The following is a 13,010-nucleotide window of genomic DNA, read 5'->3' as shown; positions in this document are numbered from 1 at the left end:
AAGACCACATTTTGTTCATTTTCTGTCTGACCAGGCACCGTGTAAATACCCGGTAAGTGCTGAATGAATGAAAGGACTTGAAAACATTCAGAGCGGTTGACTTGGTAATTCCACTTCTCGGAAAACTGCCTAAGGCAAGAGTTCTGCATACAAACTCACAAAAAGAAGCAAGTTAAATGCACAAGTTGTTCTCTGTAAAAGTGAAAAATTGAAAATAACCTAAAAGTCCAAATCTGGAGAATTAGTTGTGTGACTCTTCATACTAGGATGTTAGGCCGCCATTTTTTAAAGAAGCACAAAGTTTGAAATAACACAGAACTATTACTACAGGGCTAGAAGGAAATATGCCAGAATAGTGATAGGGTTGTGTTTGGGTGATAAAACCCTGGTGTTTTTAAAAAATACTTCTAAACTCCAGCTGCGCATGAAGTTGGTTGGCTAGTAATGTACATGGCGTGCCTGTGAGGCTGTGGGATGGAGAGGGACGAGTTAGCAGGTGTGTCCCCTTTGCATCACTAGCATCGCAGTTCATCAGAGCCTCTCTACTCGGTCTCACAAAGGTCTCACCTTTAGGAGGAAATCTAGAGATTCTCTCACCTTTAGGAATCTAGAGATCAGTGTGGTCTGGGTCTCTCCTAATTCACCCACCTTCTGCTCCTAACCCTGTGCTGATAGGACCACATTAAGCCTAAATATCGTCATCATCGTTAGCCATCTTTTACTGAGTGATTACTGTGTGCTAGACCCTATTCATAACTCTTTACATAGATATAATTAATACAACAGTCTTGAGGGTAGATACTATTATTCTCACCCTTTCTTACAGATGAAGAAACTCAGGCACAGAGATACTGGTGAGACCTGGACTCAGTCTGAAAGTCCTAAGTCTGCTTTTTCAACCACTATATTCTGCTGCCTCCTTGAAATGGGCAAGTTGCATGGGTAAAAGCAAAAGGCAAAAGCCTTTTGGGGAAGAGTGGGTTGTTATTTAGCATCGAGGTTAATGAGATGAAACATCAGGAGTCTATCTTGGCAGCGACTTGATATAAACAGGCAAGTTCTCTTCTGTACACTTTTTCCCCTGTTTATATCCCAGGACTGTAGAGTAGCTTAAAAGAGTCCCCCTTGCCACTTAGATTTTAAGTTTCTTTGTTCTGGTGACAGGCAGTTTCTTCTTGTAATTAACATTTTGAAAACTAGACTTCTAGACAAACCCATCTTTTCTGGTGCTATTAGAAAAAGATGGCTGTGGGAATTCCCTGGCGGTCCAGTGGTTAGGACTCGGCGCTTTCACTGCCGAGGGCCCGGGTTCAGTCCCTGGTCGGGGAACTAAGGTGTCACAAGCTGTCTGGCAGGACCAGAAAAAAAAAGAAAAAAAGATGGCTGTGATTGCAAAGCATCTTTCTTTGCCGTGAACTCTTTAAAGAAAAGGTATCACAAAAGACCAAGTGTGTTAACCAGGTTCATTATGTATTAGTCCTTTTCAGTTTGGAGCAAAGGACATTTGGGGAGAATCTTGGCCTGGATTACTGCTTTAAGGGAGCTGCTGTCAGTGCGTGAGATGGAAGTCAGTTTCATCCTGGTACATCTTGCTCATGAGAAAGGCTTGCCTTCTTGACTCTGATTGCCCCTCCAGACCTTTCTTTTCTTTTTTGATTGCCCCTCCAGACCTTCCTTTTCTTTTTTCTTCTTTCTTTTTCTGTAAAATACATATACAGTAAAATGCAAAAATCTTCGTTATACCGCTCAATGGTTTTTACATATGCATACCCCATATAACCCATACCCCTATCAAGATACAGAATAGCCCATCATCCCAGAAGCTTTCCTTATGCTCCTCTGTTGTCATCACCCGACTCAGAGATAAGTCATGTTCTGGTTTTTTACACTAAGGATTAGTTTTGTGCAGACCTTTTTAAAGAAGCCATAGAATTTGGTTTTGTGATTTCAAAGGAAGCCTGTTGGGTTTGGTCACACACATAACTTAGGAGTGTTGCCCTCTCGCTTACGGTGGTTCTAAATCTGTCCACATGGCAAAATAGGAGGTAAGTGGGAAGAGTGACCAGGCAGTCTTGCCCTCTCCTTCAAACTCCCATTAGGAACATCCATTTCTAGCATCCATGTCTAGATGCTAGAGTGATTTTTACCTGACATTTTTTAGGCACCAGGGAAGGGTAGGTGTCTGCCGCTAGACAACACAGGAATGCATTGCACGTTGTACGTGACCGCCACTGAGTATTTGTTTCCCCAGTTACCCATGCTATTCCAGTTATAGTTGCTTTTTTCACCAGGTTAGCTGTGACAGAAAAATAATCATTCTTTACTCAGGTATTTTTCCTGATTATACCATGGCATTTCCTCTTGATAACTGGTAGGTCCTCGGTCTATAAAACTTACTTGAACTGCCCACTGCATGAATAGCATACATTCTGCAGAGGAAGTATAAGGTTAAACTTGTCATGAAGAAGACAAGATACTTTAAAAATAGATGCGTAAGTGTAGGTGACAAAAAAACCAACATCTGTGTAATTTAATTCAGTTGCAACGAAACTATGCAAACGCCAAGGACTCAGTATTAGAGGCTCAAAGCAGAGAAATCATCACTAGGGAGAGGCATAATTGAGGTTGTATAGGCAGCTTTTAACTTTTTACATCATTACTTCGTTTTAAGTAGAATTTAAAGTTACTTATTGAACTTAATTGCCACAGTCAGGGTCTTTGATTCCAGCAACACTGATGTAATAGTTACTGTTTCTTTTGCACCTAAAACCTGCTTGGCATTGTGCTGTATGCTTTTCATTCCTTCTCATTTAATCCTGGTAACAATCCCACAAGGTCAATAGTGCAATCCCCATTTTTACAAGGGCAGAAATTGGGGCTCAGAAAAGATGAAACTTGCCTGAAACTTACAAACCTGGGATTTGAATGCAGATCATTGTCTAAAAATCCGTTCTTCTTCCTTCTGTGTTGGTCCCAGCTTCCAAGGTATTAAAAAATGACTTGTTTCTTCCCACAAAGACTCCATGAAACTATTCCCATCAAAAGGAGGCTGCATTACTTTTCTCCAGTGAAAAAGTTCCAGGATGCAGCTTGGGCTAAGGAAAGCCGAGTACACAGTCTTAACCTCCAAATTGTGGCTCCTTAATATTTCTTTAAGCTGGAGGTGACACTAGCAAAGTTTTACATTTCCCTTTCCCTTTCATGCTCCCTTTATCCATGGACTAAAACTCCCTCTTGTGGCAAAAGCCTATCTCCTCTGGGCACAGGTTGAAGGAACTTTTTTCTCAAGAGATAAAAAGCCCCTATTTTAGTGAGATGAGCGAACTGTTATCTTGAAGTTTTATTTCATGGTTGTGGATTGAATTGAAGTTCAGTAGGTTTGTAACCAAGACTCAGTCCTGGAAGACAATACTAATCCATTTTTGCCATATAAAATCTACGAGAAGAGACAGGACTGTTATTCTCCTGACCTGTGGTCAACTGAAAGTCACCCTGGCTCTGTGATTCCACTATTACCCTCAGTATAATAAAATTCTTCTGTACTTCCTTTTGATGGAAAATAAGCAGTGAATTTCAGAGTACTTACTTCCCATTGCTGTGGCATGTCAGGAGAACAGTTTTTTTGTTTTGTTTTTTAATTAATTTATTTACTTATTTATATTTGGCCGCGTTGGGTCTTTGTTGCTGCACGCGGGCTTTCTCTAGTTGCAGCGAGCGGGGGCTACTCTTTGTTGCAGTGCACGGGCGTCTCATTGCAGTGGCTTCTCTTGTTGCGGAGCACAGGCTCTAGGCACGTGGGCTTCAGTAGTTGTGGCATGAGGGCTCAGTAGTTGTGGCTCACGGGCTCTAGAGCGCAGGCTCAGTAGTTGTGGCGCACGGGCTTAGTTGCTCCGCGGCACTTGGGATCTTCCCGGACCAGGGCTCGAACCCGTGTCCCCTGCATTGGCAGGTGGACTCTTAACCACTGCGCCACCAGGGAAGCCCCAGAACAGTTTAATTTTTTTAGTAATGATAGCATTTTTGTCATCTTGCCAGTCTGCACAGTGTTTTAGAGACAGAATCTTCATCATTTCTCTACACGGCTGTCTTCAGTTGACAGAAGGTGGATCTGGTAGACAGAATAACGCCTCCCCGCCCCCCCTAAAATGTCCACGTCCTAATCCCTAGAACCTGTGAATGTTTTACCTTATGTGGTAAAAGGGACTTTGCAGATGTGATTAAGTTAAGGGTCTTTGGATGGGAAACTTATCCTGGATTATCTGGGTGGGCCCAGAGGCATGACAAGAATCCTTGTAAGAGGATGGCAGGAGAATAAGAATGAGAAAAAACAACGTGACAGTCGAAGCAGAGAGAGAGATTGGCAGATGCTACACTATTGCTTTTGAAGATGGAACCGTGATCCACAGAGTGTGCAGGCAGTCTCTAGAAACTAGAAAAGGCGAAGAGGCAGATTCTCCCCTAGAGATGGGGTAAGGAGGAATGCAGTGTTGCCAACCCACTTTAGACTTCTGACTTCCAGAAGTGGAAGAGAATAAATTTATGTTTTAAGTCACTAAATTTATGCTAATTTGTTATAGTAGCAGTAGGAAAAATTACCAGAAAAAAAACATTGTAACCAAGAATGGTTACATTGTAACCAAAATCAAAGGTGTGGAATTGCTTGTGGAACCTGTGTCTAGATCACTCTTTGTGTCAGTCAAATTAAGTTCTGCAGCGGTAACAAACAACACCTCCCAGCCCCAGTTCTTAGCAATGTGAAACAACAGAGCTTTATTCCTAGCTCTTGTTCCAGATCCATCTCAAGTTGGAGGGTCTCTATGCCATGTCCTCCTTACTCAGGGATCTGGGTTGATAGAGCCAACACCGAGTGGAACATAGTTGGTCACCATGGGAGTATCAAGGGAACATGACAAATAGCACATTGGTCTGGCTTCCTTCCAGAAGTGACCATATTACTTATACTCACAGTCTGTTAACACCATGGCAAGTTACACGACTGTGCCTAATTTAGAGGGACAGGGAAGGCCCATCCTACATTTGTCCGGAAGGAGGAGAATAAGTCTACTGGTAAAGAACACTAAAATACTACCAAACTCTTCTTCCTTAATAATGATTTTCTTGGATGCCATTTTAGTAGTTTATTACTGGCTAAAGATTCAGGATTATATATCCCAGTCTGACTCTGGGACTTGTCAGTGTATGCAGGTCATGTCTAATATAGCTGGGTTTTTAATCTTTACTAAATGCATGACATACTTGCCAGTTAAAGTAGGTGATATGCAATTTAAGGTGCCTGTAGAGGGCATACCTCCTTATAGAATTAGGGCCATTTGATTGGTGTCACACTGTGTACTACAATAATCTCCCTGCTAATAGATGTGTATTTATAAAGGTTAATTTTATCATTTGAAAGATTAATATGACTACAGGGTAATTTATGCAGAGCCTTATGATTTTCACTGGAGATTACGATATGACCTTTTCATTGGCTTCTTTTATTCCTTTGGTAAACAGGTATTAAAAGGGCTTTTATTAACTTGGATTTGATTTCAAGATTCAGAGAGTTTCCCCGCGTTCTAATTATTTCTCAAATAGTCCTCATTCAGTAACATGATAAATGTCTATAATGTAGATTATAGACATGCTACTATGTTTTTAACCTCTTCAAAAAGCTTGTTAGATTTTGTCAAAGTGAATAATTGTGATGATCATTCAGAGGATTTTATCCTTTCCAGAGCCCTTTTTATGTATCTGTGAGAGTCCTAACACTAATTGAAGGAGGGAGGGAGGTAGGGCAAGTGAAACTGTTACTATTTTACAAAGGACAGGATTGGACAGCAGACAGATGATAATTCCGCCTGCTCCGAGGTTTGACCAAATTGGCCGTGATTACACTAAAAAACAAACAAAAAATAATTCTCTGGCTTGGCTAAGGCCATGTAGGTTCACACAGTTGAAACTTCCACCTCCCTTTTTCTTCTCTGAGAACTGTGTATCCTTCCTTCCTTAAGTGTGATCCAAATGGATTCAGCTCAGGTTTAAGAGAGGTTTATGGAACCTAGCACATGGTTTACTATTTCAAATTAGAAATGGATGGGGAGGGACTGCCCTGGTGGTCCAGTGGCTGAGGCTCCACGCTCCCAATGTAGGGGGCCCGGGTTCGATCCCTGGTGAGGGAACTAGATCCCATATGCATGCTGCAACTAAGAGTTCGCATGCCGCAACAACGATCCTGAGTGCTGCAACTAAGACCCAACGCAGCCAAATAAATAAATAAATATTTTTTAAAAAGATGCTTATTTCATATTAGAAAGAAATGATTGGGGAAATATCATATATAATCTACACATTTTTCTAGGGAGAAACCTTTTTTTTCTGGGGAAGAATAATACAGTTTTGCAAATACAAAGACAGTATAGCAACTCCTCAGTGGTTCAGCCTAAAGTAACTATAGAACATGTAGCTATTATTTTATTGTCAAATCTGCCATCATCCTGGTCACCTCAGTATTCATGAGGAAAAACCAACCAACATGCCAGGCTCCCAGATCCTTGACTCTCTGGACTACAAGCCCCTTGTCTCTGTTTCACTTAAGCCACCCACCTGCATGATCACACTGGACTGTGTTATCACATCACCCTGCAGAGCCTGGGCAATCTTAAACTCAGACATCTTTCTGAGCCCAGCTTGGTAACTCTAGAACTTTCTCACACTTGACTTGCTCTTGCTCTTGTTTTTGGCTCTCAAGACAGGACAATGGACCCTTTTACTTTGTTCCTATCGACTCCCTTCCATCTTCACTTCCTTTCCCACCTGCTTTGTCCTTAGTGTTTGGGGTTATTGATGTCTGTCATAGGACAACCAGCTGTCCCGGTTTGCTCAGAACCGAGGGGTGTCCTCAGAGCTAAAATGGCAACAGTCTGGCACAGACCAAGAAGGTGGTCACCCTAGTCCATTGTATCCATATGTGGACATACTATATGGCGGTGCTGCATGCATCTCTTCCCAACCCCATGTTCAGTGACATCACATTGGTAGCTCGAAATCGACCATAGGGGGAGCATTTATACCATGGAAATCAGCAAATGCTTCAAATCAGGGCTTGACTTGTTTTGTTGATTGTCTAGACTTAAGGTGATAGAGAAAATGTTAATAATGTAGATTAAACTTAAAAGTATGGTGTGTCTGTAGCCATTATGTTGTGAGTAGAACCAAAAGTTGAGGAAGGATTCTCCAGTATTCAAGAACTATTATCTGATTCAGCAAAGAAGTCACTCATGTATTTGACAGACAAGTGAAGTTCTGAAGTACGTCTGAGTCATTTCACTCGAGCCCTAGTCCTTCACATGAGCACATCAGCCTTCGCATCAGAACTAACACTCTTTCAGGAAAGCAGGCAAAGGTTGTTGATCTAAGAGTTGGGCAAAAATCCAAGAAAGCATTTTGTGAGAACAAGATACTATGTGGGATTTACAATAAAGGTGATGGTATATTTTATTATTTGTAAATTGTGTGCTACACATTCTTTATATCAGTAAAATTTATAATCAACTTACATACGTGTGTGGGTTTATGTGTATATATGTATTTATATGCATGCACACATACGTTTTCCTCTTTGGAAAGTCAGTTCTTAATAGTCGGGGAGGGGAGCAGTTTTGCCCCAAATTAGCCAGGGATCCTACATGCAAAGGACATGTCTTACAGGTCTTTTAAGCTCGTCTTACAAGTATCCAGCTTAAAATGTCAGTGGTGCCAAGTTTGAGAAACTCTGCTCTAGGACATACATAAGAAAAATAAATTAGTTCATGTATACCTAACTTTTACACACTAAGAATCCAAAATCTTTTCTTCCTTAATTGTTTTAATTGAAGTATAATTGATTTACAATGTTGTGTTAATTTCTGCTATACAGCAAAGTGATTCAGTTATACATAATACACATTCTTTTTTTTACATTCTTTTCCATTATGGTTTATCATAGGATGTTAATATAGTTCCCTGTGCTATACAGTAGGGCCTTGTTGTTTATCCGTTCTCTGTATAAAAGCTCACATCTGCTAACCCCAACCTCCCACTCCATCCCTCCCCCAATCCCCGCCCCCTGGGCAGCCGCCAGTCTGTTCTCTATGTCTGTGATTCTGTTTCTGTTTCATAGATAGGTTCATTTGTGCCATATTTTAGATTCCACATATAAGTGATATCATATGGTATTTGTCTTTCTCTTTCTGGCTTAATTCACTTAGTATGATAATCTCTAGTTGCATCCATGTTGCTGCAAAGGACATTATTTCGTTCTTTTTTACAGCTGAGTACTATTCCATTGTATATATGTGCCACATCTCTACCCATTCATCTGTTGATGGACATTTAGGTTGTTTCCATGTCTTGGCTATTGTAAATAGTGCTGCTGTGAACATAGGGGTGCGTGTATATCTTTTTTGAATTATAGTTTTGTCTGGATATATGCCCAGGAGTGGGATTGCTGGATCCTATGGTAATTCTATTTTCAGTTTTCTGAGGAACCTCCATAGTGTTTTCCATAGTGACTGCACCAACTTACATTCCCACCAACGGTGTAGGAGGGTTCCCTTTTCTCCACACCCCCTCCAGCATTTGTTACTTGTAGACTTTTTAATGATGGCCATTCTGACCGGCGTGAGGTGGTACCTCATTGTAGTTTTGATGTGCATTTCTCTAATAATTAGCGACGTTGAGCATCTTTTCATGTGCCTCTTGGCCATCTGTATGTCTTCTTTGAAGAAATGTCTATTTAGGTCCTCTGCCCATTTTTCGATTGGGTTGTTTTTTTTGCTGTTGAGTTATATGAGCTGTTTGTATATTTTGGAAATTAAGCCCTTGTCGGTTGCATCATTTGCAAATATTTTCTACCATTCTGGTTTTTTGCTTTGTCTTTCTGGGTTTTTTTGGCTGTTTTTGTCTTGTTTTATTATTCAAGTGTTTTTCGTAGTTGAGGAATCACGTACATACAGTGAAGTGCCCAGATCTTAAATGTGTAGTTGGACCAGTTTTGACAAATGCACACACCATGTAGTACACACCCCATCGGTATATGGAGTGTTTTCATCACCCCCTAAAGTTCCCTTCTGCCCCTTCCCAGTCAGTCCCCTGATCTGATTCCAGAAACAACCAGTGATCCATTTTCTGTAGATTTCCATCACCATAGATTTGCCTGTTCTAGAACTTAATGTAAATGAAATTATGTAGTGTATATATTCTTGTGTCAGCTTCTTTTACATAGCATTTCATAAAAATTCATCTGTGTTGTGTGTAGCAGTCTGATCCCTTTTATTACTGAGTAATATTCCACTGTATTAATATACTATGGTTTTTTCAATCCATTTTCTTGTTTAAAGATACATGCTATTTCCAGTTTTGGCTAATATGAATAGAGCTGCTATGAACACTTCTTTGTACAAGACTCTTGTTAACATGTTTTCATTTCTCTTGGGTAAAAATATCTAGGAATTGCAAGCTCATAGATGTGCATTTTAACTTTCAAGAAATTAACAGCTTTCAATCATTGGGCTTTTCATCATTGGGCAACACGCTCCCTATTTCATAGATTTTTTTGTAAGGAATAAATTAAATAATGTATGTAAAGAGCCTAGTGTACTGCTTAGCACAGGTAAAGACTTGTTAGCTGTTAATATATTTATTCTCCCTAGCCGATAACATCCAGATCGCTCGTTCTTGAGTGCTAGGCCTGTATATCCATCTGCCTGCTCGTATAGCATCAGAACTCAGCTGTCCCACAGGCAGCTTCGACTCGGCTTGTACCAAATTGAACTCTTCTCCCCAGTCTCCATCCCCAAACTGGTTCTCCTCTCACGCGCCCCGTTGGGGTGAATCCTCTCAGTTGCCCAGTCCCCTCCCCTCCTCACACATCTAACAGATCCCCCAGGCCTCTTGACTCTGCGGCCTTAATAGCTAGCTCTTCACGTGTCCATTTCTCTCCGTTCCGCACTGTTGCTCCCTCAGTTCTGACCTTCAGGACCCGTCTCCCGGCTCGCTACTGCAGCCTTGTAACAGAGGCCCAGACCCCCAGTTCAGTGCCTGCATTGCAACCAGAGGGGTCTGTCCACAGTACAAACCTGATCCTGTCACCATCTAGTTACAACCATAGGGCTTCCCAGGATAAAGTCTCAACCCCTCATATTCCTTTCAAGGCCTTCGTGCTCCAGTTTCATCTCCTCCGCTCCTTCCGTAAGCTTGGCCCCCACTCCCTAGATTTCTTCTCATACCTGATCTTTTGCTTTAGAGGCCTTTGCCCAGGCTGCTTATTCTACATAGAGTAGATACCCTTCCCTCCCCTACCTCATCCTACCCCACCCCTTTCACCTAGCAAACACCCATCAGGACTCAGCCACCGTGTTTCGAAGTTCTCAGAAGCATTCTCTGCCACCACGCTCCTTTCCCCTTGAGTCGGGTAAGTGCCCCACCCCTTCCCCCTTGTGCTCCGGCGCTCGGTCCTTACCCCTAGTGTGGGTCTCGTGGCACAGTGTGGCCTGATACCCACCTCGCCCTGACCCTAAACTGAGCTCTCAGAGGACAGGGACCACTCTGTGCTCATCCTAACGTCCCTGGCAACTAGAACACAGCAGGGCAGGTACTCGGAAAACGTCTGGGAAATGGAATAATTGTACTGGTGGTGGCAGAGAGTGGACTGAATTTGCTGCTGGACCTGTTGGGATGTGTGATCAGGGAGCAAAACCAGCAGCGTGTGGAATTGCTGGCTTCTTTACCCGTTTGTCTTGTCCTCACAGCCTGATGAAAATTCACTGGATTTTTCCTCTTGTATGCTACGGCCCGGGATTAAAAACGCTCAGGAGCTTGCTTGTGGGGTGTGCCTTTTAAACGTGGACTCCAGGAGCCGGGTAAGTCACCCGCCTTCCCCCCTCCCCTGCACGGTCTGCTTCCCTGACCGATGACCCAGGAGGCAGCCCCATCTGGCCCTTCTCGGCAAGGTCTGTGACCGGAGGCAGGGGGTTTATCAAGCCCTGAAATCTGACCACAGAAGCAGACACGTTCTTTCAAAGGGGCAGCGGGGGGGGGGGGGGGAGCTGTCGAGGGGTGGAGGCAGCTCCTGCCTTTCTAAGGAGCAGGCTTGTTGGCACGTGCCTGCCCACCCTCTGCACAGTGGGGTGGCAAGGAGAAAAGGTTAAACCTGTAAGGACTCGTTTGGAGGCCAGAGGCCCTGTTCTGGGAATTTTGTTGACCTTATGGTTTCAACGTCATTTCAGAAAGAAGAGAAGCCTGCAGAAGAACATCCTAAAAAAGTATGAACCAGTTACGCGTTATCTTAGCATCTCCATCTTAATTTTGAGTGTGGAAGGCAAATTCGATGATTCCACTGCCATCCTGAGCTGTTCCAATCATGGATCCTTTGCTGAGTCCTTTTCGTTCCCATAGTGTTTGATTCGGTCAACTAACATGTCCGTGCGGGTCCACTTCCGTCTCGTGTGCATGCTTGTGGCTCATAGTTGGCTTCTGGTGTTGCGGTTATTTTTCTCTGGGATGAACCAGGGTAACAGAAAGAGGAGCTTCTGGAAGACGAAGTGGTAGTGACACACAGAATGATATCAGAGAGCTTCAGGACTTGGCCGTTAGCAGACAAAAACAAATTGTTTGGGTTTTAGAGCTTTATTTATTTGTTTACTTGGCTGAGCTTTACAAAACACCCCAGGAAGTGATTGAGGTTAGGGCTGGCTGACTGTAACTTACCGGTAAGCAGTATTCATCTGGAAATCATCCTGCTGTGTTTAACATCTTTATTTTTTACAAATCCTATACCTGTTTGGACTTTTTAGTGATGTCAGTTTGGTTATCAGCTCCGAATGGCATTAGACCCTAAGAGTCTTTAATCTTTCATTTGCTTTCATGATAGGACTGTAATCAGCCTCAGAAACTTAAGGGATGGCGTGTTACAGCCAAAATGCCAGCCTCAGGGAAGGGCTGCTTTCTTCACAGAGAGATCAAAATGATCCCCAGCCTGTGGCTGTTTTCGTCCTGTGGCTGTCAGGACCCCTGCCGACCCCCACAGCCTCTGTCTGCCTTTTCTAGGAACGATTTGGCCTCCTTTTGCTGAAACTGGGTTTAACAGTAAAGATTTTTTTATACCTTTAATTAGCGGCGAAAAACTTTCTCGCTTGAATTCCTGTAGCCACCTGCTCAGCTTTTGTGTGTGCGCCAGTTTGGCCTCAGCCTGTGAGCTGGAGAGGGGTCCGTGCCGGCTGCTGGGCAGTGCCCAGGTGTGGAGGGAGCCTGACTGGCCCCCCATGTCTGTTTCCTCCCGGCAGGCGTTCAACTCGGACACGGACAGCTTCAAGCTGGCGTATGGGGGACACCAGTATCATGCCAGCTGTGCCAACTTCTGGATCAACTGTGTCGAACCGAAACCTCCCGGCCTCGTCCTGCCTGATTTGCTCTGAAGTCTCCTGAGAGCTCCTCTGGGAAGTACTGGCTGGGTTTGTTTGTTTTCCATCACACCCCTTGGGGTGACAGGGACCAATAAACAGAATGCGAATGCTGCAGAGCTCCCCCCGCCGCCATCAGTCTATGTGAAGAAATCCTCAGGAGGTGGCGCGGGAGGAAGAAATCCTCAGGAGGTGGCGCGGGAGGAGGTGCTGCAGAAGTTCCCAGTCTTTCCCACCGACCACCTTTGCCCCCAGGTTCCCTCGGCCAGTCTTTGGGATTCGGGGTAAAACTGCTCTACCCAAACTGCACTGGAAGTTTGCTAACTTATCTCTAGTTCTCTTAAGATGTTTTAAAACATGGACCACAATTTTCTTTATCTGAGGAATATTTGCTGCTGCAGTATTGAAACTGTGAAGAATTGACATTTGAAGAAAACTGGAGTTGGAAGGATGTTTTGAGCCAGTGTTTTGTGTGTATCTAGAACACCTACTGTTCTGTGAAGTAGAATGCATTTACCCGTATTTAGTTTGTTAATATCTGACATGAATAAAAAGGGGAAAATTGTGATTAAA

At 43.2% G+C, this 13,010-nt stretch overlaps 1 protein-coding gene across 10 annotated transcripts in view; it reads left to right on the top strand.

The window, feature by feature from the left end:
• Positions 1-13,010, top strand: part of SYNRG (synergin gamma) — a 93,183-nt gene extending 80,173 nt beyond the window's left edge. For 5 of the 10 annotated variants that reach the window (XM_068531407.1, XM_068531406.1, XM_068531409.1 and 2 more), the window contains exons 21-23: positions 10,367-10,450; positions 10,788-10,898; positions 12,321-13,010. In XM_068531407.1, the coding sequence (XP_068387508.1) occupies positions 10,367-10,450; positions 10,788-10,898; positions 12,321-12,452 (327 nt within the window). In that variant the 3' untranslated portion in view covers positions 12,453-13,010. Of the gene's footprint in view, positions 1-826; positions 7,891-10,366; positions 10,451-10,787; positions 10,899-11,264; positions 11,301-12,320 lie in introns of those variants that run through there. The other 5 variants (XM_068531410.1, XM_068531413.1, XM_068531404.1 and 2 more) reach the window with 3 other exon arrangements.

Source organism: Eschrichtius robustus, chromosome 20, assembly GCF_028021215.1.
Source record: "Eschrichtius robustus isolate mEscRob2 chromosome 20, mEscRob2.pri, whole genome shotgun sequence".
Taxonomy (NCBI): domain Eukaryota; kingdom Metazoa; phylum Chordata; class Mammalia; order Artiodactyla; family Eschrichtiidae; genus Eschrichtius; species Eschrichtius robustus.
Note: the sequence above shows the minus strand (reverse complement) of the source record. Positions and strands in the feature narration are given on the sequence as shown.